Source organism: Linepithema humile, chromosome 1, assembly GCF_040581485.1.
Source record: "Linepithema humile isolate Giens D197 chromosome 1, Lhum_UNIL_v1.0, whole genome shotgun sequence".
Taxonomy (NCBI): domain Eukaryota; kingdom Metazoa; phylum Arthropoda; class Insecta; order Hymenoptera; family Formicidae; genus Linepithema; species Linepithema humile.
Window position 1 is genome coordinate 9,917,541 of NC_090128.1, and position 27,584 is coordinate 9,945,124.

The 27,584-nt window shown below is 35.2% G+C and overlaps 2 protein-coding genes across 4 annotated transcripts in view; one reads left to right on the forward strand and one right to left on the reverse strand.

The window, feature by feature from the left end:
* Positions 1–27,584, reverse strand: part of NUCB1 (Nucleobindin 1) — a 63,067-nt gene that overhangs the window by 29,662 nt on the left and 5,821 nt on the right. The window lies entirely within an intron of this gene.
* On the forward strand, positions 1,454–27,123 carry fw (furrowed). Its single transcript, XM_067359914.1, has 22 exons — positions 1,454–2,175; positions 14,014–14,131; positions 16,713–16,771; positions 18,056–18,265; positions 18,729–18,824; positions 19,077–19,199; positions 19,353–19,516; positions 19,796–19,922; positions 20,657–20,806; positions 20,962–21,138; positions 21,668–21,847; positions 22,235–22,353; positions 22,518–22,752; positions 23,147–23,320; positions 23,862–24,041; positions 24,276–24,521; positions 24,700–24,879; positions 25,043–25,216; positions 25,439–25,618; positions 25,917–26,025; positions 26,107–26,292; positions 26,598–27,123. The coding sequence occupies exons 1-22, from the start codon at positions 2,118–2,120 to the stop codon at positions 26,701–26,703; spliced, it is 3,351 nt and encodes a 1,116-aa protein (XP_067216015.1). The 5' UTR covers positions 1,454–2,117; the 3' UTR covers positions 26,704–27,123.

Sequence of the window (27,584 nt, forward strand, 5' to 3'; positions counted from 1 at the left end):
AAAACAACAGCTAAAGATACCAAATGCTGATTTCACGTCACATGTGCGTGAAAATTGAAAATGTTTAATCTATAAAAACTATTAGGAACTTTCCATCTGAGAATGGAAAAATTACCGGCATTCTTTCATTTCTGTTTTTCGTGGCGGTAGCAGTAGACAGATAAAATGTCACGTACATTTGTAGCGATAAAAAATTTTGTTATGCGAAATCTGTTACATAATGTTTCAAATTTTTTTCTAAAGAAACATGTCTGACTACCGTCCAAATATTATTTGCTTTCTCAGTCTCTCGTCATACTATTAATAGGTACAAATGCAATTATACCGAATCCTAATTAAGCAGTTCACCCCCGCGTGAATATCATTCACATAGAACCGTAATTTCAAAAGCAGGTCAAACGGTCAGACAGTGATTTTTCGATGTAATCCGGTTATGGTTTAGAATATAGTCGTACGTCGTGTTTCGAGACTGTCGAAGGATAACTGGAACATAGATATGTAGAATCTAATAACTATTTTCGCCAGAAATCTTATAAAATTTAGAAAACCCCATAATTTCTTCGGCAATATCACGTAAATCGAAAAAACACTTTGTATTATAATTAATTTAAAAAATAGAATAGAGTAAATTTAAATTACACGTGTATAAAATTTATTTCACTACAAATTGCATCTAATTTCAGAATTTTATTATAGAAAGCTACTTCTTTATAAAATTTATGACTTTTCTTTTACCGAAATTTGAAGTAAAGTATAATTATGTATAATAATATAGCATTAGAAGATAAAGTAAAGATTTACATGTATGTAAATAATTGTGATAAAAATGGCAATGTCACTGCATTCTCACGACTGCATTCTTGCATTGATGCACGTAGTCAGGAAATTGCGTAGCATCCATCAATGTAACATTCTCATTATCAAAACTTCACCATACAATTATTCTCGAAACATACATTAATCATTTGATCTATCCTGTCGTTTTAACGAGTCACCTTTGAAGAAAATTCTATACTATCAATTTCTCCCACGGCAATTTTCTAAGATTTGATTCTACATTTTTATTAAAATTAATATTAATCATAATTTCTGACACTAAATAATTGCTATAAAAAAGTATAATTAGTTCAATTTTTCAACTTAATGTACGAATTAACTCGCGCCTTTCAGAACCACTGATCCAGTTGAGCATTAATTTAATGAAGAGTAGTCAATGTTGCTCTCGTGGCATTTAACGACGGCAAGACCGAAACGGATAAAGTGCACGTACACAAGGATCTAATGAATTATCTATAACGCAAATGTTGCGCTGCGTGAAAACGTAGTAGTTGCACGTAGTCGCTACTCCTGTCCGACGCGGCTGGTCGGGTCTACTCGGTGCGGGACTTTCATCGCCGTCGAGAGAGCAAAGGGGGCCTGAGGCCCGGGGCACTCGACGGTCGACCGGTGAAGGGAACGGATCGTCGTCGGTTGTTCTGACTCGTTGCTCGGCGAAAAAGCCGCGAATAAAATGCCGTCGAGTCAATGATTACAGTCGCGAATCTTTTATTCGGTAGATGCGCGTTAATCGCGTAGTCGAATTATAATAACGCGAGATGAGACGCGGAATGCATCATGGAGAATCCTGAAGAAGCAGCGACTGCTCAACATCGCGATTAATCTGAGGATTCGAGTGATTTGGAACTATGGCAAGCACCTGGTCGTAATTAAGTACTGATTATCGGTGGAATGTGCGCGGATCGTTAAAGTGCGCAGATCGATGAACAAGCGGAATCAGAGTGTCAGCAGCTGATTGTTTGAAAGAACTAATCATAGGATTGTTCGCTGAAGTGTGAAAGAACCAGCAGGATTTAAAGGGCTCCAATAAACAGTAGTAATATATCGAACTAGCGTTTTTATCGAATTGTTTCACGTCAACGAGAACGTTTTGAAATCTTTTTTCATCGGAGGCGAGAAAAGAAGTGCCTCTCGTGAAAGTTTCTTCGCGTGGTGCGCGAGTGCTCTCCAGAAGCCCCCTTCGTTAGCGGGGCTCCGCGGATGTTCGCGTACCGAGTTGGTTCCTGGTTCGTTGGATCGTCGATGTGATCGCGCCGCGTCGTTCCGTCGATCCGTGGAGAATGATCTTAGTGTACGGGATCATCCTGCCCCTCGTGGGAAGCGTCGCGTACGCTCAAGGCACGTATATATCTCGATACGAAACCGTTCGTTTTGAAAGTGACGTAAGCTGAAGCGCAAGAAAGCTAGAGCCAAATCAGAAATATTACAAAAACGATAAAATTGTGTTATTTAGAAATTATCGATACTGTAATATATATTTTTGTTGAAGCAGAAAATTTAACAAATCACACGTTTTACAATAAATATATTAATTAAGCTACTCTTGATATTGTAATAATATTTTTAGCTCAAAAATTTATCGTTTTTGTAAAATAAATTAATACAAGGTTATCATCTTTATTCTTCAATAACTTCAAACATAAAATATTTGAGCAATAAGATCTTAAATTAAAATCTTTCGAAAATTCTTTAACTTTCTAACATTTCCAATAATTTAAAATGTTCTTTTTCTTGTTACGCCACTTACAAATCGACAAATTATGTTTTCGACATAAACGAGTCAAAAGTGCGGCTACTACGTATCTCGTGGTTGCACAATTTAGATATATATCGATGAGTTTCACGCGAGGCGAGTCTTTTCACGAGAGAAAAAAAGAGACAAAGAAAATCTTCTTCGCTGAAAGCCTTCTATCGCTCGCGATCGATCTCTCGCGAAATGCAAAGCAGACGCAAGTACGCGTGCATCCTTTCTGCGCTCTCCGAGCAGCATTCGAGAGAGCGCATTCCCTGAGCAATACTTTCAATAATGAGGCTCTTCGATAAAACAGCGTGACCTCTCTAAATATTTGTTTATAAATTTTACTATTTGAGAGAGCAAAAAGAAAAATCTTGAATAAGTGTGAAATTTTGAGAACAACTGTCAATAATAAAATTCTTTAGTACAAAACTGAAATTGTCAGCAAATGTTTACTTCCGCTCACGAGAGAATCATATAACATGGAGTATACACGTTCTAACGTAAGAATTCTAGAAACAGGAAAGGGAAGGTAAAGGGATTCCTTCGGCAGGAACACGTATTCCGCGTTATGTCCCTGGTGAGCGAGGAAAAGAGAGTAAGCGAGCAAAACAGGTACCGCCCACTCTCGGGTTCTCGTCCTCGCTGGTTTTCTGGTGTCTCGAGGTCACCCGGTATACCCGTAGATAAAGAGCTATACCATTGCCTCGTGCCATTTCGCATTCTCCCGGTTCGCGAAATGGCTGAATGCTTCTTGTCATTTCTTTTTTGACATCGCGAGGGACTTCCTCAGAGACGAGATTAATTCGCCGTTAAATGCCAAACGAGTAAAAGTATCATCGAGATACATTACGCCGTTCTACTTCGCGGAGCGTGTTTTATTCTGTCTAATAATTATTTTGTTACATTAATTCACACGCAATATTTTTTTCAATCGCAAGCCATAAATTACAGCCACAAATACCATGCACTGAAATCGCTTTGTACCGTTTTACTTGAACTTATATTTTGCTATGACGCAAACTAACCACCTGCTTGTATATGAGATTGTAAAAGAACACGTATGGTAATATATTAGTTCACGCGATCGTGAACTTTCAATTAAGTTATGCATTACAAATTAAATTATAAAGTTTTAAACTAAAAAAGTATGATAAATATCAATTTCAAAAATTTTTTAAATGTTTAAATATACTATTTTTAAGTGTACAGATATATACACTGTATAATTTTAATACAAAATGTGCATCAAAGATTTCAATTAAAGTTCCATCTACAGTCAGATTTGCATTAAACTGACATCGACAAAGTAAAAATTTCATTAAAACGAACAAGCTACATGCATTAATGTATTTCGAGTACACCAGAGGGTCAATAGTTCCGACTGTACGTTGTAGGACACACCGGAAGTAGGGGAGACCCACCTGTCCCAGCCGAAACACGATCTGGCGACGTGTGTCTGACATACTTAGTTAAACTTCGAATCTCCTCTTTTTCTTCATAAAAGATAAACGGAGTCGGAACTAGATCAGTGACGCGAGAAACGGGATTATGTATTATAGATGATACGTTTTATGCTGCGGCGAGCCACTTTTATTTCCACGACCGTTATCCTTGAAATACCGACTTATCTAATGATATTTGAAACTAGGTAAATCACATCAAGTACCCGCACGATCTGCTACTGTCACGAGATTGATTTCGTCCTTCGCAAGTTCCCGCCTCGATCTATACATGACACAATAATTCTACCGGGAAAATGCAGTTATTTTGCATAAGAAATTACGTATTTCCGAAGTATGTCACAAAGTATTTGAAAGTATATACACGGCATTTGACGCACAAAAAAATGCTCATTAAAATTCTAGAAATTTAAATAAACTAGATATCTTAATTATAACAATTACGTTTTGCCCAGTAAAAAATATATGTCAGATGAAAATGTTTCTTATTTATTTCATAATTTAATGGAACTAATTATATATATATATAAAGAAGAATTATCGCAAAGTAATCGAATATTGATCTAACAATAAGATCGTAATGGAGTTCAATGGTTGCTTGAACTTTCCCGCTATATTGATCAGAATCGATCGCGTAGGAGGAGGGGATTGGCGCTCTTCTGGATCAGGAACACTCCTGTGTTTAGAAATAATCGAGTGGTAACGATCGATAGTGGGCGTGAATTTCGCTTTAGATGTGTACCTGTTTTTGCATTGTGGCTAAATCGCGAAATATAAATTAGAGAAACTCATAAGAGACTCTGTGATGAAATTACTTACATTTTGTAACAACAATATACTTGAGAAAAGACTCATAGAAACTGGTCCTCGCGTCAGCGACCGCAATATAAACACACACGCATAAGTGCAACCGAGAAAAACGCGTTACTCTGCGAAAGTGCTCGCAGTCACTTTAAAATTCCTACGGCAAATCTTCTCATAACTTTCTTTTAACCGTCACAAGTTACACGACTAATTAACAATAATATTACTTTATTCTCCGATTAACTGCATAGTTCTGAAATATATTTTTTAGACATTTAACTTGAAAGATAATTATTCGTAATTTCTTAATCGTATTCAATATTGTATCATAATGCGCTTTTTCACACGCAATGGAAAAAGTATCTTAAGAACAAACAAATAAAACATCCGAGTTATGGTTCATAAAAGTATGTGTGTTAATTTCGTTTCTACTTGCATTAGCCACGCTGATCGGTTGTGTAATCTACCAGCCTTTTCTCACATTATTCTCATTTTTCACTTTTATACCAAGTTGTGTTTGTTCACGCGAAGGTGTCAGACAGGATAACCGAGTTCGCACGCTGCCGAACGTCACCGATCCGAGAACGATCCGATCAGATCGCGTTGCGCGCAGGTGACGGGTCAATGCGATTGCCCTACGTAAAGTAACGTTCACACTCCCGATGGGAAGTAAAAATGCTTTCGTCAGAGAGCGAGAAAGGAAGCTGTTTATCCCCTCCGCATCGGGAAAGAGGAAGCGGGAGAGATACGCTGGGACGATTGTAACATTTAGCCATTAGGACTATACCGAACGAAAGGAATGTGAAGCGCGCTATAAACATAATCGAACGCACGCTTGGGTGGGGTCCTTCGGATGCAGTATAGACGCAGACGCCGTGACGAGATGCAAACGAGAGCACTTGTGTCCCTTTAAAACGTATTCTTTTAAGAGAAAAAGAAAATATAGAAAAGTTTAAATCTACAATGTTTTATTAATTAAAATTATTTTATAGAATGCACATACATATCTTTGGATTTTTTATGATTGATACTTCGAAAAGAGAGAAATTTATATCCTTCCATAATTGAATAAAATTGCCGGCTGCGCGATTGCGCCAATAAAATTTCTAATTTATACGCTTAGTCACAAAAGAGAAATCTACATATGTATATATACAAAAAAAGATAAATATCTCATGAATAGTAAAAAATAAGATTCAATTTTGTCCTCAACTAATTTTTTGAAATATTTTCATAATTTCATAAATAATATGGATGTATTATATTGTAGATTTTTTTAAATCCCACCTTTTAAAAAAAAGTCTAAGCTTTATTATATTATATTTTTATAAAATGACGTTCTATATAAAAACGTGGCACCTTATATAAAAAGGTCAGGTTTTTTATAAAATGATTTAATTAACAAAGAGCCTGCAATATTAGTATTTTATATAATTATATAAATTATATTATACATATGTAAATTCTGAATACGTATTGTATATTCTATTTTTCTAAATTGATGCTAACTACAAAAAAGCTTGCGTTCACTCGCTTTCACACCGCTCTCGTCACAACGTATCGTCCTTGGAGGTCATCGAAGCAGCGAGGATGCAGCCGATGCACCCTCGCCGTGCCGGCCTCGAAAGCAGTTGGCTCCGTGTGCAGATTTGACGGATCACGTCCGTGTTACAGGTACACAACGCTATGACGTGTTTCATAACATTTCACGGCAGGTTAGATGTAGAAAGGTGATGCAACAAGACGCCGCGGCCCGATATACCTCGCACGTTTCGCCTTGTACAATGGATTAGGAAACCTCGATATAAAGCAGGCTCTCCTCGAATCTGCCGGCGATAACGCTCCAAGAGAAGGCAAAAGGAAAAAGCCGGAAACCGCCAAGCCGAGAACAATATCGACAGCACACAGACGGTTTACAGAACTCTTCGTTTCGTCCACGTTATATTTCATTGATAAATACTTCGACCAATTGATTTCATTTATTTTAATTTTTTATCGATGGAAATGACATTATTTATCGATTTTTTAAATCTCTTCAAGGTTGCGTTTTCTTTATAAATCTGTATATCAAAAATTATAAAGAAAACGCAACCTTGAAGAGATTTAAAAAATCGATAAATAATGTCATTTCCATCGATAAAAAATTAAAACTAAAACACAATGAGTAATATAATTACGCATTGTTGTAAGATTGCACGTGTCAGTCTTTTGCCATATAACATTTTTCTGTTAATGTTGAAATAATCTGTAAAAATAATCAAAATCGTGATAGTGTCGATGAATATAAGCATTCTCGAATGACATGATAGATCTAATGTCATTCAAGAATGCTCATATTCATCGACACAATCATGATTTTGATTATTTACAGATTATTTCAACATATCAGAATCCCAAAAACGGCACCAACTTAAGTAGTAGTATACTTGAAGCCAATGCTTAATTCTTTTTACATTACGGTTGCACAACTTATGTAAGGTGCAAAAGGTTTGCGAGCAAAATAACAATTTGAAAACACAATGAGTAATATAATTACGCATTGTTGTAAGATTGCACGTGTCAGTCTTTTGCCGAAAGTACAAGCAAGTAAAATTGTCAACCGGTTTCTCTCGGCACAGCAGTAAAGTTCGCTCTCGGTAGCGTCGCTCTTTTACGCAAACCAGCCAACACGTAATATCCCGGCTGATTACGCCAATCAAAAATCGCTGGTTACGACGGGAAAAAAGTGTCGCGTGTCTTATCCGATCGACGCGACGGGTCTTGTCTTCCGCAAGCGACGTCCGGTAACTTCGATGCGATCGGATCGCTATTGTTTTCAGCCCCGAAAGCTCTCATTGTCGTAAGAGACATGTGATTGGCAACGCGTGTCGCAAACTTGACAGATTCAAGGGAAAATAATCGAGAGATACAAAATTGTCAGATAGAAAAAGAACAAAGCCAATTGAAGAAAAGCAAATAGAAGAAAAACAATAATAATGGAATTATTATTACTCATTGATAAAACATTTTATAAAAATTTGTAAATAAAAAAATAAGTATTTATTTAATTAGAATTAGATACGAAATAAGATATAATTCTGGAACATGAAAATTCAATTGTCTAAATTGTCTAATTGTCAATTCAATTTAAAAGTTTGATTAAAAGTTTGCTAAACATGTTCCTAAGCAAAACGTTTAATAAAAGAACAAAAATTAATTTTTTGTTATTATTTGATTATAGAAAAATAAATTTGAAAAATTATTTCCGCATTTTACTATTGAATCTTTTTCATTTCTTTTTGCCCGCACTTTCTACACTTTGTTACAAAATTTTCGCATAAGCATACCTATATCTCATTTTAGACGCAGAAAGTGTAACAAAATGCTGCAAAAATAGGCTCATTACCTCGTTGTTCACTGAATGCTAAACGGCAAATTACTCATTCGTCGGAAAAGGTTGAACTACCTTCAAGTACTCGCGGGACTTGAATTATGTCGGAGAAGGAAAAGGATCTCAGATCTCGCTGCAGCTTGCGAGTTGAAGTAAAATATAGGGTGTTCTTTAAGTGACCTACTTGACGCGGGAGAGATCGTAATGTGTACCTTTAAACCTCTCTTCCGGTATTGTATCAATGCATGTACACCCGGTGGATAAACCTCTCCCTCTTGCGATAGATCACAGACACGCCTACTTTCTAGGCTTCCTCGACAATCATTCTGCGATACCGTATACACGTATGCAAAGTTACAGATCTGTGGTATACAGGTCGATCGTTATACTCCCATTCTTACTCAACGAGCGAGCAACAACGCGCCCCTCAAGTATAGTGCGGGTATTACAAAAGCTCATCTCGCAAACCGATCGTGTGATCTTTTCTATTTCCTAATCAGACCAAATCCTAATACGCAACATGGTGGATTAACACTGTTACACACAATTATCAAAATTGCATTTTTTAATTTAATACTCAACTAAAAGTGAACAAAATATTATCTTTGCATGTTGAAAAAAATATAAAGATAATTTTATAATAATTACAAACAATAATATAATTAATAATTCAAATTGTTCACAAATATTTGTTAAAAATGTATAGCTTGTAAAATTATAAGTTTATTGCAACGCATGAATAATAAAATTTTATTATTCTACTTTCCAACTCTATAGATTTCGATTTCGATCAAAAGAAAGTTATTTTTTTATTCGCGCGTAAAAGTGTTTTTAATGATCGAATGATGGAAGATGCTTGTGTCAATGACTTTCAAAGAGTGTGGATTGGAGCCTGAAAATTACGAATCTCGATTCGGAATTCAAATTCCTTCATGCATTTGCACGTTCTTATGTAAACGAAATACGAATGGATAAAGGACACGTAACGGAATTTCAAGTAACACAAAGCCAATGTTAAGAATAAAACACTCGATAGGCGACAGGCATCGCATATATGACTCGAACCGCTAGTGATCAGAAATAGTAAGCGTTAAATCATGTTACGTAATTTAAAATAAAATTACATTCGTCGCAAATTGAAATAATACAAATTTAAATTATTAAGAATTATTAGTGGAAATAATAAAAATGTTAACAGATACGATAAACAAACTTTCCATCCGTTGTTTAGTAAATTTTAAGTCAGATTTTCTGAATAGAAGTTCACTGGAAAATTATCAATTCTTGAACTTAAATAACTTGGAAATTAAACTTCGAACCAAACAATTTGTGCTCAATATTATTGAAAGATTGTGCAGAATATTCGGGACGACATATAAGTGCTCTTTTCAATATACCGTTCAAGTGACAGGACGCCAATCGATCGCCAATAATGCGCGAGAAACTGTACCATGACACACACGCTCCGACAGCGGTTAATCCTGATCCGAAGCAACGTCATGAGTACATGTACCGTTATTTCGGCTTGGAGGTTTTGTAACCGAGTGACCCAGACCCGAGCTGAGGGCTCACTCACATTGCTAGCGCATCGATGCACTGCTACACAGAAACCATCGACCGGTTTTTCACGCAGGTTTTCTTGCTTCCGCCATCAATCGCCAAAGATTCCTCGTGAAACTGGTTCCTAATTACAGCTGCAGATACTTCAACAACACTCACGACTCGATTTAGCGCTATATATGGCAACACTGTTTTGAGTTAAGTTGTTGTCGTATCTAATTAGATAATTACTTATTTTTCGATCTAAAATTTTGTGAAAATTTGTCTTTAAAACTATCCATAATTGTAAAATTAAATTAATTTGTAAATATTAATTTCTACATTGCTTATATGTATTAAGATAGCAGTATGAAATTTGATGATTCTCAAATTATGTGAGAGAGATATCATTCCTATGAGTATTTAAATAAAAAACTATTCGTAATACATTGTATAATATGACGATATTAAGAATATGTAATACATCTGATGTTTTAACAATATAATTTTCTAACAAAGAAATTTATTGCTTAAAAGTCATTTAATGCTACTTTCAGAACCGGTATTTCATGTGAAAGTCATGATCAAGGCCAGTGTGATTTGATATTTTTTACATGAATTTATTAATAAATAAATTACTGCCATGAGAAGACGGCTTCTTAAGCAGCCTGCTTCAATGCATTAATTGAAAAACTAGTAATTTATATACTTATCCATATGGAAACTGTAAAACGCTAAGACGAGATGTGAAAGATAGCTGAAACTTCGCTGACAATGTGAGATAAAATGTAGTATACAATCAGCTGAAATTTACACAGGCGTTAATCATATGTGAAAAAAACACACCTTTGCGCGCGTGTATTTGCGGTCGATCACGACACGATATATAATGGGGAAAGTAATTAAAATGAGAGAAAAAAAGTGGAGAAAAGGAAGAAATTTCATTGTCCGGAATTGACCCAAGTGGAACAAGCGCCGAGTCACCCGCTAAGTGAAAATTATTCATCGTCTGAGAATTGGAAAGAAAAAGCTTCGTGGGACATTTGGGACAAATAGCGATCCAATCACGCATGAAGAATCTGCTAAATCTGACGAAGCAGATGTAATATTTTTCATCATATATGACAATGTTTAAAAACAATTTATGGTCATTGATAAAATAATTTTTCAGAAATATTTGAATCTTCCATGAATTATAAAGATGTGTAAGAAAAAAGTGGCAGTCGCACAATAGTTGACACTTGAATATTTATTGTCTACCAATTTAAGAATTATCACTAATTGTTAGAAAATTTGCATTTGTCGTCGACGCGGAAATTGCTAATTAAACTGTTCGCACGCATGCACAGAAGCGCGGAATTATGTTCCGCTTCGTGAGAAAAGCGATTCTCTCTCGAGAGCGCGTTTCGGATCGGAACATAATAACCGGAGGCTTTCACTCTGAAGATGTCAGCCTCGCACGGAGTTAAAATTAACGAAACGCCCCCGGGAGACTCCGCAGCGAAGAAAGATGCTCTCTTCCTTTTCTTTTAATCCGAGAATGCTCATCACGCGATTAGAGTGTGCGAGAGTATTTCTCCTTCCGTGATTTAATCAACATATCTTAAACATACCTGTAGCTGAGAAGCAAAAATTATTAAATCGAAAAATTATCAGATAACGAAAAAAGTAAATCAAATTAAAAGTTACTACGATTTTATATAAACAATTTCTATTTTTTTTTTAATTATAAACTGTTTAAATAAATACAAAATATATCCACACTTATTTAATTTATTTTAGAGAGTTACTTATAATCATACATCTTTGCAAATTTCTGCAAAAACGAGTTTTTAGATTTGTTTCTTTTGCTTCTCAGATACATAAGAAAGTTATACAGTTCTTTTTTCCTAAAAAAACTATCTTTCAGTTCCATTTGATTGCTTGTAGTAACCATTAATTAATAAAAGATAATTATTGTGGGAAAATTATGACTCCATCCGCAGTTCGATTTAATAACCTGAACCATTCATTCATTAATTAGCCCGTAGATTATTACCATTGGAGAAATATATAATGGCAACTGATCTAAAAAGTCTAAAGCGATCTGCCATGATCGGCCTTGAAAGCATGACAGGAAATCATTCCATGAGTCGCGTGACCTCGCACGTATAATCGAGATTATACCACGTCTTCGAGAATTACTCATAATGTCTTCATGATAGAATGGCGTCTTTCAATCCAGATAATAAGATATTCCCAAGCAAGTGAGATAATAATTCCATGTTGGAAAAAGTAATCTATGGTTGACAATGATTCTAATAAAATGTGATTTTTCTCTCTCTTTTTTTTAAATTATTTTATAATTCCTTATTTTTTAAAAATAGAAAGATCCACATAAAAAATATTGATCAATAATTTTATATATCGTTTATAAATAAATACATTTTTAAACAATTATTTTCATATTTTTTTCAAAAGCATTGCAACTTTTTACATAAACTACAAAAACTTGTTAACTGATTAAAAATTTTAAACAAGCTTAGGAAGATTTCGACATCAGGCGAATAGGCATCTGAGCGGGCAAAGCAAAACGTCGGCATTATGTCGCGGTAATTTCGTAAAGCGAAACGACACACATGGAACCTAAAACCTTGATTTGAAAGAGCGGTTTCGCCGCGTAATTACTATGCCACGAAGGGTTAAAGAAAATCGAATAGACGTGAAAATGTTTGTGACGGCAACGAAAAGAATAACATGAAATTGAGAAAACGAGAAAGGGACTTTCGCGTTTAAGCGCGCTCAGAAAAACACGCGAAAAAGCGCGTCGATGATGAGAAAGATTTTCCCACAGAAATACAAGCAATGAATTTCACATCCTGCGATTCGGGACATAAATTGCTAGCCTTTGGCGTGTTTCCATCGCGACCCGATAGACTTTCCCCGAGAAGAAAAAGTTTTCTGCCAGCGTATCAACGGATTTCAATCGAAGATATTTTATATGTTGCCTAGTTAACCGTAATGTACAAAATATCTCAAAACTTGCTCGCTTGCTTTTAAATCACAAATAATCATTCTGAATTTTAAAAAGTTCAAACACTACAATAATGTTGTCTAAAATGCAAAAGCAATTATTTATGCAGATTATTAATCATCTAACAATTGTATTAAAACAATAACATTTAATTCGACTCTACCTCTTTTAAGAGTGGATTAAAGCAAAATATACAAAGACTTAATAATAGATAATTACCGCTGCGCTTTTCTATTGCGTGAACGTAACTCAACACAAGTTGTAGAAGTTGTAAAAGTCAGAGATAATGGAATTCGCGTGGGATTTCGTCCAAGGCTCCTCTAATGTCCGTCCGATTCACTCGCAAAGTAATGTCCGAACGAGAAATCACAGGTCTGAGTTTACTAATTAACAAATAATTTATGGAAAAATCTAAAAATATTGAAAATAATTTCACTATATGTAAAAACGATTATTAAAATTGAATATTTGCAATAAAACTTGATTTCTAAATGTGAGTCTTTTTCAAGTCAGTAATTTAAATAATAGCATCAACGCGTGCAGCAATTTCAGATGCATTTCTTTAGAGAATTTCCTTAGAGATCGCTCTAACGGGTTCTTGCGATTATTTAAATTGCCGATGTGAGTGTGACTGCCGTCTGCCTCGTCGTGCATGACCGACCGATAATCTTACTCGCATTGAATCGACTCGATCCGCGTCATGCCCTGAAAATTCGGCCTATCAAACGTCATGGATGAACACGAAAAAGTACTGCAATCGATAAAAGTCGTGTTGAAATCGTCACGGCTTCACAAACATTACCGTGGCACTGAAGAATCAATACAAAAGTTAGTAAAGAATTAAGAAAATCCTCCTTTCGAATTGTGTCCATGTGTAAAAAATATTTTAACATTTTTTGACAAAATTTAAATTAATTAGAAATATTTTCTTAATAAAACTAAAAATGTAATTCAAATTCAATTATTTGAATATCTTTTTATATTAACTTTCTGCTTGGTTGATAGAACAAAATGATTTCCCAAGATTATCTCCTAAAACATTGAAAACTTTAAATGTAATTACTGGGATGACTCTTGCCTGCAAACCAGAATCTAATGTATCTGCAAGGCTGGGAACTCACATAAATGGTTTCGCGCAAATTACAAACATAATGGCCGGTTACGCGATCACAATTCGATTTTTATCGGCGATATGCCATCGACCGCGGCTTGCCTTCAAACGACTAAACGTCCGTAATTTTGCTGATTACAGGACTAAAGTGCGGCCATCCGGCCGTGCCGATGAACGCCAAGGTGTCGTTGTCTGACGAATCCTTGACGGTCGGCACCGTAGCGAGGTACACGTGTGATGCTGGCTACGAGCTCTTTGGGTAAGCAAATATTTAAATATTTAAATATTATATAAAAGAGCGAGAGAAATAATTATTTTTTCGAATAAAACAGAAACCTTAAAAGCGGATTTATCAACTCAAGCACTTTATACATTTACAATTTACTTTAGAATAACTATTATAAATATAAAAGCCTTTTAATTGTGATATATCTCATAAAAGCTTGAAAACAAAAAAAAATTCTTGAAAAAAGAAGTCAAATTTTCTTTCGGAGCAATAAATAAAAAAAATATATGAATTAAAAAGTTGACAACAGCTAAATATCGGTTCGTCTACCATTACATTAATTTTATTCATGGCTTCTCGTCGCGGATTATTCTTGATAATGACGCAATTCTTTGAGGTTACGCCCATCGCGCGATATCCGCGGATAATATTGCTTTCCCGGAAAGAATCTCGATCGACAGGCCGTTCTCTTTGCCGCGGTAAATGAATTGTAAACGGTTACAAGATAAACATAGTAAGCGGTAGATTTAAAAAAATAATACATATGTTTAAACGTTAAGTTGAGCGTAAATAAAGTTTGAAAATTTCTTATTGAATGACAGATAGAAATCGCCTTCAATGAAGTCTAAAATTTTTTCTTAAACAAACAAAGAAGATAATACCTGAATTAATCTTTTACTTATTCGTTGGTTAGAGACGCTATAAGTTGTATCATTATTCCAGCATCTTCAACAAAATACGAGATCTTATCTCTTGTCTAATTTGCAATTATGCGGTTAAACATGCATAAAATCGTTCGGCTTGGCACATTTAAGACTTTCCGTCATTAACCGCAGATAATTCAAAATGCATGTCGAACATGAGATCTCAAGTAGCATGTCATGTACCTTACGGTAGTACCGTTACAAACTGTACATGTTAATCAGCGCTTCATTTCTTAGATATGATGCCGTTGAATGACATCATCGGATTTTAGAGTTCACCATTTCATCGTCTAAAATGATATTTTACTTTTAATTTTAATCGTGTTGCGAATTTTTGTAATTTATTCGTCGCTTTCGTTACAGCAAACACCGATATACTCAAATCATGAAATTTAATTGGACGCCAATGCCAATATCGTCGATAAATGGATAGGGGACATATAACGAAATTTCAATATATTAAATTCAATAGATCCAAGTTAATTCAATGATTCAATAAAGTTGTAACGAGACTTTATTGTAATTGTAAAGCCGTAAAATTTCTTATAACTGCAATCAGAATTTCTATTTCATTCCTATCGATTATCGTTCTTTTATAATATTTTATTAATTATATCCTAACATTTTTTAAGAACATTAACAAGAATAAAATTCGTCAGCGTCTTTATAATACTGTTTTAAGATCGGCAGAAATAAAATCTTTCTAATATTCTTTTTTTTAGATTACGTAAAATCAGTGGATCAGAAAAACATATAGAATTAACAACTTTCATTTCTTCCGCGAAAAATATTAAAAGTTCGATGAATAGTATACCAGACAAAAAAGGAAACGCTTGAGGTGTCTATAACTGTACACTTTTATCATGCAAAAAAATGTAGTAAAAAAAAACACAGTTGGCAAGCGAAGAAACGGACTTTTAGTCGCGATCTGCACGCAAGGAAAAATTAATTTCCCGTCGACGTTCATGGGGGCACGCGACCGGAAATTAACGATTGTGTTACGCACGATCGGCCATTCTTTTTTCTCAATATGTGCAACGACGTGTTCCAGGCGGACGGAATGCACGCTCCTCGTTGAGAATAGTGATTGTCGATAATGCGGTACACAACTAACTTTCTCCGTTTTCAGACGGTGATACAATATTTATAAAAAAAGTTAAAAGAAAAATAGGACTACAAGATACAAAGAAACCCGTTTTGCGCCGTATACTTAGTATGAAACTCAAAACAACGATTCACGATAAAAATGCTGATGATTTCATTCCTGTTTCTGTGTTCTGTGAAATTCTTTTAAAAATAATACTGAATTAGCTAAATTAACATAAATTTATTTATCAAGGCTGAATCTCAAACTAACAAGAACGTTGTGAGAATCTTAATCACATTGCACGCGATGGCGCGTGACGCTGATACATGCTTTGCAAATAATCACGTAGAACGAGTAATTACACGCGTGAGCATAATCGGCGCTGCCAGAATTATTTTTTCAGAGAAAGCATAAATGCATAACAATTCTTTAGAAATCTACTGAAACCTACGGCTCTTTCATAATTATTTTAATTATGAAAGCATAAAACTTGCATAAAAATTTCATGTTTTATTAACTAAGTCTTTTTAATTAAACCTACTTTATCTTCTTTTCTGAAAGTCTAGAAAAACGCAAGTGTTTCTACCGATACATGTGCCCTTGCATCTCCTTTTGCCTCTCACGTAGCATAATCGAATCCATTATATGCAGAAAGTTACAAGAGACATTTTTCGCTCCAACGATCCGGCAAAGGTTTTCCATAATACGCATAACGGAGCCGATACACCTGTTATCAATTGCGCAACAAGAGAGTGACATCCGCGGCCGTTGTATTTCCGATATTATACATTCGGTACGTCAGCTAACTGTTACTTTCTTTCAGGACCGGCAGCCTGACGTGCAACGCCCGTGGAAAATGGCAGGGTGACCTACCGTTCTGCGGTGAGTATTCACTCTTTAGCAATTCTTCACGAAACCAGTAGCGATATTTGAGTACTGCATTAATTATATCTGTCAGTATTTTGTAGTTGCTATTACAAATTTCTTCAATTGAGATTGAGAATTTTTTAATGGCCGTGTAACCGCATTTTAATTACGCGTCTTTATTAATAATTCGTTCGGCGTATTCGCACTCCTTTTCTATCAGTCTCGATCAGACGATGGCCATCGACTTTCTCTGTTGAATGAAACCTGCCAGTTCGTTTTCGTGATATGACTGGAAGACACGAATGCGAGAGAGGTCATTGAACGAGAATCGCATTTTCGAAGAGGACACTGCCTGCCTCAAAATGCCAATCAAGCCACTTTCCCTCGTTACGTTATACTGGGTGTTCCAGAATCATTATAAATTTCAACCGTAGGATGGAGAACAAATTTTAACAATAGTTTTTATACTACACGCAATTAAAAATTAAAAAATATAAAAAATTCAGATTTGAAAGTAGATAAAAATTATTGTAACAGGATTTTAAATTTTAAATAATTCAGTTGAAGAAATATTTAATCTTTCAAGAAATAAAATGATTTTCAGCGTAAGAATTGCAAACCAATTGCTCGAAAGATTTCTAGATGAAGAAAGAGATGACAGTTCTGGGACACCCTCTGGAAAGCGCGCGACGCGTGAAATTTCAATCGCAGATCTCGCCACATTATTTAACGTTATTCGATTCGCGACAATTGATTTTTATAAATTACACGTTATTGCGCGATTACGATAAAAACGCCTTCATTCCGGTTTTCGTGACTTTCCCTACGGTAAGAAGCCTAACCACAAGAAAATAAAATTGTCATTGTTCGACGGTAGCGGAACGATCCGCGCCATTTCCGTGGAGTAACGGCAGTACGACTTGTTACGAGAATCGTTCTCGAAGACGGAAGATGTACTGAAGAAAATATACGCGCATCAATGCAGAACAGCGATGGCGACGAACCGATGACGGACGACAACTAATCGTCAGCGATAATTACTGTTATTGTCAAACGCATCCTGCCTTTAACGAACACTCAATTATTAATTACCGACACTTACGCGATTAACTGACCGGATAAATTACGATTAAAAAGCGCTAAACGCTAAGTATCAAGTTAAAGAAATACTTGAAATTATATTAAGAAATCATAAATATAAATCATTAAGATTTGAAATTTCCGAAAAAAAATAATCATAATCATCAACTTTATCATCATCTTTTTGACGAAACTGCAACAAAACAAACATTGTGACAGGTACAAATGTTAGTTTCCGAAAACCGGCGAATCAATCGACAACCGTGAGGGGCGGAAACGCAAATCACGGTAATGATGGTGACTTCAGTTCCGAACACGATGGGAAAAGATGCACGGAAACACAGAGCGAACCGAGTCCTTGGTGGAGGGTCGACCTCCTCAAGCCATATTCTGTCAAGGTTGTCCGGGTGACAACGCGAGGCTGTTGCGGTAAACTTCCGCGTTATTATATACGTATTCTCAAATTATAATTCGCGACAATCACCTTATTTTTCAAGTCGTTTCGTAATTCTAAACAAATATCTCTAAACTAATATTCTCATTATTAAAAGATAAATATTTGTATTTAAACACATCTTAATTATTCTTCCAAGAATATTTTTCTTTTCTTCTTATATAAATTTTCTCTAACGTCAGAAATATATTTGTCAGTTATATTTCATCAAACTGAAGAGAGCCCAAAATTAAACATAAACATTTTTGTAATATTATCCCGTATTGTGATGTGTAAGATAAGATTATTCGACTTGAAGATAAATTTTTATTTTAAAAAAGATATTTATCTATCGCATGAGATAAAAAGAAACTTTTCTATCGTGCGTTTGTTCGTTCATTTTGAAACCTGACTATAAGCATTGCTGGGCGGAGGAATGACTTATCGATTGCACGGCAGGTCATCAGCCTCTTCAGGATATTGAGATAAGAGTAGGCAACAGCAGCGCTGAATTACAACGCAATCCTCTATGCGCCTGGTTTCCAGGCACTATTGGTAAGTACTTTGGAACAGTTATAAACCGTTAAATATACAAAAATATGCAGAACTAGTATTTTCAACTTCTTTTAATATTCCATTGATTTTAATATTCTATTCTAAATATCGTAAAAATACTAAATCTTAGAAAAAAACATTTATTATTTATTAAATTTTTTTACGATATTATATATAAAAAATGCTAGTTTTGAATGTTTCTTGAAAAACTGAAGCAAGTTAATTAAGACCTGCGATCAATCAAATTCACAGAGGAGGGTATCACGAAGACTTTCATCTGTGCTAGAGCTTTGGTAGGTCAATACGTCTTTTTGCAACTTGTTGGTGTCGAGGGTAGTTTAAGCCTTTGCGAGGTGGAAGTCTTTGCCACGGATGGTAAGTTGAAAATTTTCATAAAACATTAAAACCCATTTTTTTCACAAGTAACTCTAATTTACACGTTAAATAAATATGCTTTTGAAAGTATTATTATGAAAAAATTGCGTGTTTAAAAATGATTTCCTATAAAAATTTTATAAATGTTCGCAGAGTTCTCGATAGACAGGTGCGCACACGCTGGTACGCCCGCCGATGTCGATTTGACTGCCTTCAATTCAACGTGCTACGAATTTATAGTGAAAAAGGGCGGTTCCTTTCAAGAAGCGAGGAACTACTGCAAAACTCGCGGAGGAGATCTTGTTCACGGTTTCCAGGTTATTATAATTTATTTTTACATTTCTAATTTTCTTGTAATTTAATCTTTTATATATTAATCTTATAATTCTTAATGTAATTTTATAACATATTTGTCAAACAATCTACAGATAGATAAGAAAAAATAGAGGCGATCTCTAAAATACTTTGTACATTAAAAGTAATATAAATTATTATTAATTTAAAATAAATAATAAATAAAATCAATATAAAAACTAAAAGAAGACTAAAGTTCTCATATAGTATAACATGTTCAATAAAACATATTTATGTCACAGGGCGTATCGTCTATATTTATCCTGAACAACCTAGAAAGACGGAAAGACAAGCTAAAAACTCAATTGGTCTGGATCGGGGCTCAAAGGGAACCGCAGGTCACCGCTCGAACGTGGCGATGGGTGGACGGTAAGTTGGTGAAATTTCGGTTAGTTTAAACGAGCTATTCCCATCGTAAACGATCGCCCGTGGGAATCGGGCCGAGAGGGCGGGGTTGGGTAACCCGGGGTGAGATTCCGGGTAATTTGACTGTCGATTCCGTTGTCCGGCAATTATCCGGCAATTACAGGACAATTACGCGACATCGTGTTATTTCGGAAGGGCGATTTTGCAAAATCTTATTCGAGCCTCGCGTTCGAAAGGACGACAACGACGAACCCGTTCCGCGATGATGAGCCAATCGGGTATCGTGTAATCATCAGAACAAACTGTATCGCAAGTAAGGAACGTTACGAGATTGCAGCCGAAGCATCGTTCGGCGATAAATAGAACGTGAAAGTTATAGCCGTGTCGAAATCGACAGGAAGTTACATCTTCGTACAGTCCATATCAATTAATTAAATTCGTTGGTGTAGCAAAGCGTGTATGATTGATAATATAAATCAAATTAAAGTAACAATTGTTTAATGGTCCATACAAAAATGAAATTTTACTGCAAAAAATGTTACCTCGATGTTTCGTCGATTTTTACATTAATTGTAGAATAATGTATGTAAAAATTATGATATTTAATATTAAAAATTTTTCTCTCAGAAAAACTATTTATTATATATTGCCAACAATTTCTCATAACGTCGAAATAATAAAAAATCGAGTATGTCAGATTGATAAAAATACTGAACTAAAAGCGAACCGTGTTACAGGCGAGGTCGTGCAGAAGCCATCCTGGGGCAAGGACCAGCCGAACAACTACAACGGCGAACAAAATTGCGTCGTGTTGGACGGAGGTCGCGGCTGGCTCTGGAATGACGTCGGCTGCAACCTCGATTACCTTCACTGGATCTGTCAGAGCAGTAAGCGCGAGAGGAATTTTGTTTGGACACGGAAAAGTCCGATTAATATTCTCGCGGAAAAAATTCGTCGCTTTTGCCGTCAAATTAAAAAAAAAAGAAATAAAATTTACGTGAAACGTCTCATAAAAACGCATACTTTATCTATCTGTTTACAGGACCGCCGACCTGTGGCAGTCCAGAGAAATCAGAGAACACCACGCTCGTGGGATCCAAGAGAACGGTAGGATCCACGATAGAATACGTCTGTCCGGACGGATATATGCTGGTGGGATCGAGGACTAGAGTGTGTGGACCGAGCGGTTTTTGGAGCGGCGACGTACCCACGTGCAAATGTGAGTGTGACTTTAATGATACCTTGAAAAAGTCAATGCCCGTTTTGCCTTCTTATTCATTCCATATTTGCCTTCTTCTTCGGCTTGAACCTTTGTCCGACAAATGTGACCATCTCATTCTAGCTTTTAACTCTAAACTCTCATCTATCACTGTCATCATAGACTAAGAATTAAACAGTCGCAATTAACATTAAATATAATAATCTGATTCTGGATTTATTTTGTATAACAGCAAGATTATACGATATCGAATTAAATTTAATAAATTACGGATAACGCAATTACTTCTACGCGAATTATAGTCATTTTATACCGACAATAAATTTTATTTTTGTAAAGATATTTTTCAATGTAATCTTAAAACTTTCAAAGACGTCTAGAAAAATGTGTGAGAAATTTTAGATGTTTTTTACATTGCGTTATTGATGCGCATGGGAATCAGATAGTATATTCAATGCTAAGCATATGGCGTGAGTACAAGCCACGTTCGTCACGCGCGACCTCCGTCATCTTTCAAATATTTTTACAGTCGTCGACTGCGGCGTTCTTCCGGATTTGGAGAACGGCGCAATTACGCTGCTGAAGGGCAAAACTACGCACGGTGCTCTCGCGGATTACGCATGTAAAGAAAACTATACGCTTGTGGGCGACACGAGACGAAGATGCGGAGACGGCGGTATCTGGAGCGGACATCAGCCCCAGTGTCTATGTAAGTAGAGTATGTAAATAGCAATTACGGATAATGAATTGCTTATTCGAGATATTTTCGTGTGTTGTAAAGTTTTAAGTAAAATATGTTTACATTTATATTTAAATATCTACAATTGTAATTCTGTTAAAATATTATTTTTGTCATAAAAATAATAAATAATGAAAGCAGCGCTATTAATAAACAGTATTGAATTTGTTGCCACTTGTTCCTCGGAATAGAGATGTTAATCGACTATACAATTATATATAAAAGCATACATTATCATTAATTAGAAAATAATTTCACATTAGCGTGCTGGGTTAAATTAGATGTTACGTTTTAATACACGTTTTAGCTTGTCATTTCGCTTGACGCGATTATATCCCTAATTATTATACTTTGCAGTTGATTGGTGCCCCGAGCCGCCAGAAATAAACGGTGGCGTCGTGACAACTAACGGAAAAAGAGTAGGCTCCACCGCCACTTATTCGTGTCAAAATGGATTTATTTTATTCGGAGATAATGTAAGTTTGCCATGATCTTCAATTCACGCTTATTGTTTCTAACATTATTATTCGTAATAATTTTCTTTCTATTCATATGAGTATCAAAATATAATGCAAATATATTAAAAAATAAAGTAATATTTCTTTAATTTATGATTGCAATTCTCTGATTGATTACTAAGGTTCTCACGTGTAATATTGGTGGTGAGTGGTCCGGCAAAGCGCCACAATGCAAATTTATCGACTGCGGGACTCCAGCCCAGATCGAATTTGGAACCGTTGTTCTGATTAACGGTACATCTACGGTAGGCAGCTTAGCCGTTTACACGTGTCAAGCGGATTATTGGTTAGTGGGCGAAGGAAAGCAAGAGTGCACCAAGGAGGGCAAGTGGAACCACGATACACCGTCATGCGAATGTAAGAATTACTTATTTAATATTTTATACAAAAATTAATTTGTTCAGAAAGCTCAAGTATTTACTATGTTAAATATTATTCAGCAAGAGGAATAGGCGTGTATTTTTTATATGAAAAAAATTATTTAAATACGGTCAATTCCGGTTAATTGGGACAAATCGGAACGGCCCAATTAAATGGCTGCCCCAATTATCCGAACACTGATCTTTTATCTATTGGGATTTGTTCTTTAAGACATGTCCCAAAAATAAATGGCTGACCCAATTAACCAACCGGTCCTATTAACCGGAATCGACTGTGTATAGTAATAATTTATTATCTTATTTACTTAAAATTTATCTATGTAAAATGTTTTAATATCTATGGATGTATTTCATGTTCTTTCGCATTGTAGTAATTTCGTGTGAGGAACCAGAAGTACCTGCCGGAGGTTACGTGGTGGGATACGATCTAAACGTTCACAGTGTTATCGATTATCACTGCGACGTGGGTTATTTACTTCACGGTGAGGCAAGGCATTCGTGTGGTAAAGACGGAGAATGGACAGGAGAAGTACCGAGTTGCGAATGTGAGTCTCTATTCATATCTCTTTCCCGTCGAAACCACACGCATAACATAATTGTGCTGTATTATGAAAGGAGCTATTTATCAAGGTCGTTTTGACCACTAAAAGCCTTCATCTTAAACAAGATCTTGTTCAGAATAGCTTATTAGCATTCGAAAAAGTATTTCAAAATTTTATACTTTAGTCAACCATCTCTTTCTCTTTAAATATTTTACAAATATTTAAAAAGACAAAAAATTATTTCACATTTGCAATTTTTCATTTAAAAAGAATTCAATTTTGATAAATTGATGACTTTATTTTATAAAAAAATTTAAAAAAAATTTTTTTAGTGCATCAATATTAATATAAATTTTACAGAATATTCTGTAACAAGCTATTTATCCTGATATAAAAAATATTTTTAATAATCTTTGCAGTTATTTAGAATTGTAAATTTTCCTTCATTTATAAAAATATATATTTTCTCACAATTCAACTATAAATAACTCAACAATGCTTATTGCTTCCAAGATACTACTGACTGAAGTAATTATCTATGCAGATGTCGACTGCGGTAAGGTTCTTCCTGTTCTAAATGGCGCTGTGGACTACGCGAATGGAACAACTCATCTTGGCAGCGAAATCACCTACAGCTGTACAAAGAATTACAGACTCAATGGAGTCTCGAGAAGATACTGTCTGGATAACGGTCAATGGAGTGACGCGACTCCGAAATGTGAAGGTAATAGCTTCATTAAATAAACCAAATGAAATACAATCAATAGTCACGCGATATTCCAAAGAAAATATCTAAATCCCTTTACATTTTCTATGTGAATAGCTTTCTATAAGGTATTCATAAAATATACAACCGAATCTCCCTCGATAGTCTGTAAAAATTTAGCCATAAGTTTTATAAACGTTCAATATGTTACTTTTATGTGTGCCCATACCATATTTATGTTTTTCGTCTCAGAAATTCGTTGTCCGGAACCCGTACTGGCGGAACACGGAATTCTTTCGGTGACCGGAAACGATCGGATGTACGGAAGAACATTGATTCGCACGGGCACCGCGGAGAATTCGAACACGGGCGCGACTTCGTACAAGATCGGTGCCCTGGCAAAGTACAGATGTGAAAGGGGATACAAAGTGGTCGGCGAGCCACTGTCCACCTGCGAAGAGAACGGAAAGTGGAGCGGCGAAGTGCCGCAATGCGTCTGTAAGTATCAAGTGATCGGAAATTGCATTCTATCAAGTCAATAATGTATTAAATTAAGCAGATAAACGATGACAATCATTTTGTTAAAAATAATACTCCAAAATATTCAATATTATATTCAATATTAAAATATTGAAAAATAAGTATCACATGTCTGACACAAGCATTCTTCTGACAGATGTCGACTGCGGCAAACCCGAACACATTCAACATGGACGTTACACGTTAACATCGAATGCAACGTATTATGGGGCAGCTGCACTTTACGAGTGTGACGGGAATTTCGAGTTAGATGGCTTTGCTAGAAGACTATGCCTTGAGAATGGCACCTGGAGCAGTGATACTCCTGTCTGCCGAGGTATTTAATCAGAAAAAATACATCACAAAATTCTATTTTGTTAAATTAATTTCCAATTAATTTCAATTTTAGATAAACTATTTTATTTCTAAGCAATATAAATTAGCAAAATTAAGATCAATTATCAAATTGTATAAAGATTAATTACGGCGTGCCTTTACAGAAATTCGATGCAAAGATCCCGAGAAAACCGGTGTTCTATCGACGCAAGTATCAACTCATAGTGTGGGCGGAGTAGCGCATTACAGCTGTCCACGTGGATATTATATGGAAGGAAATGAAACAAGAATCTGTTTGCAAAATGGATCTTGGAGCGGCACAACACCTGCTTGCTTTTGTAAGGATCTCTGATAGAACAATATTATTTTCTGTCTTTCGCGTAGAAACTTTTTCTTATTTATCTTTGAAGAACTTTATTCAACCCTTTCACGTGAATGTCAAATACCACGTAATACATTTTTCTATCATAAATTTAATAATTAATCTTTTTCTCAAAATAATAAAAAATTTTTAAATGGATCACTAAAGGATTAAAAATTCATTCGTGATGTTTTTTTAGCGGTCGACTGCAAGCATCCCGGACCGATCGAGAACGGTAGAGTGATAGTGGTGAATGGATCAACGACTTACGGGGGAGCCGCGGAGTATCACTGCTTGCCGCAACACGAAAGGATCGGTATTTTCCTGAGAAAGTGTTTGGACACAGGATTTTGGAGTGGCGAGGAGCCGAAATGCGAACGTAAGGCACTAATATTATATTATTAAAATATGCTAATAATGTTTAAAATATGTAACACATTTCAAAGTACTCCATCAAATTTAAATTTTGTTGACTAACTCCTATAGTTTCATTCAAGTTAAAAATTCTTTCATCAAATATTACAGACAACAAATTGCTCGAACCAAATGCTAAATATCACTGATTTTGCGGAAGAAGGTGAATTTGTCAGAAAAGTTCAGAAACATTCGGAAAACCTAACATAATATATCGTTTGTATTTTTTGCATATTATTTATATTTGTATTTTTGTATCGCAGTGGCTGCAAACGAGGTGGCGGAACCTCAAGGTGTCGGTACAAGCGTCGGCATCGGAGCCGGCGTCATCATATTTATATTAATTATCCTTGGACTAGTCTATCTTAGGCTGTGAGTGTCGTCTTTCAAAGTGACTATTTTTCTTTGGAAATATAATAATTTCGAAATAAATTAACGTATATTAATCCATAGACGTAAAGCTACGCCGGTAAAAAATACCGAGAACGTTCAAGCTGCGGAAAGGAAGGAAGATCAAAATGCCGCCGTTATGTCTTATGCGACATTGAACGACGGTACGCATAACACTATGTACGAGAACGTCCCCGAAGATGGTCTCTACGATAACCCATATAGTTTAAATGGCAACAACGGGTACAGGTGAGTTCAATTAAAATGTTAAATATGTAAAATATATAATATATTATATATAGCCCACTATATATAATTTTGGATTAAAATTTGTATTTGTATAATAACGTTATTGAATTAATTATTTTTAATTCGCTATCTTTCTAGAATAATTGCAAACACAAATGGTAAATCGAATAATTGTTTCAAAAAATATTTCAAACATTTTGGAAATATATATTGTCTCATAGATAATCTTATTGTAAAACTGTGTTTCGATTGTTATGATAAGTAATTAGAATTGATTTTATTTTAAATAAATCAATATGTAATAGATACGGCGGTCACCCGAGAAGAACGTACGGCAGATCTGGACATTACGAGGCCGAACCGGTTGCTAACAGAAATGGTATCACTATCAACGGTGTATCTGTGCGATAGTTTAAAATTCCACCTTCCTCGTTTTCATCAAATCGCGCACGGGAAAGCGTCATCGAGAGATTCCGTTGCGCGGTTTTCGCCGTTCTCAAAGCGATGCTTTGTGTACAGAAAACACAACAAGAACTTGTTGACGTTATTTATGTTATCGCCCCGTTAAAAGGTGCGACAATTTATGTAAATAATTTGCGAGAAAGTATAAAGAACGAGCGAGACGTAGTGACGTCTAGAAAGGATTACATTCCGACGACGCTCCTCTTTTCGGTAAAATATTTTCTCTGAGAATCAAGTATGTGGTACGATTCTGTATATATGCTGTATCGATCATTTAGGTTCATTATATGTAGATTCTATACGATAAGTTATAGTATAAGTTTACGATTATGCAAATAAAGAAACCAATGCTCTTGTTGTACTTCATAATTTGTCGCATTATTTCGCTATTCTTCCCAAAAATACCCCTTTTAAAAATATTCTATTTAATTAAACTCTAAATTGTTATCTTGAGTTTTAGCAATTATAAGAAATAAATTATACATATAAAAAGCAAAATTGTTGCTATTATTGCGAGGAAATATGAAACTTTTTTCATACTTTTATTAAATATGCTCCGCATATATAAATATAAATTATCATATAAATTAGATGTGCTAAAGTATTCTAATTCGATTATACTTTACATCCAAAAATAACTTTTAAAAAGGAATAAGATTTTTTTATCGATTTGCTCTTCTCTATTTTCAATATCTCCTAACGTGCTGTTACTTACTTTTACTAATGAAAAAATCTGCTTCAAATTTCTCAATAATGCTAATCAGAAACAAGTCTGAGAGCAATCATTATACCGTTTTTGTGCTTACTGTTCAGTATCCCTAAATTATGCA

What these genes read in the sequence shown, in the direction of transcription:
- fw (XM_067359914.1), top strand. Translation starts at nt 2,118, where the DNA reads ATGATCTTAGTGTACGGGATCATCCTGCCCCTCGTGGGAAGCGTCGCG. An exon ending in GGGTGACCTACCGTTCTGCG is followed by an intron (nt 16,772 to 18,055) that starts GTGAGTATTCAC and finishes ACATTGTGACAG; the next exon opens with GTACAAATGTTAGTTTCCGA. An exon ending in AACGTGGCGATGGGTGGACG is followed by an intron (nt 19,923 to 20,656) that starts GTAAGTTGGTGA and finishes ACCGTGTTACAG; the next exon opens with GCGAGGTCGTGCAGAAGCCA.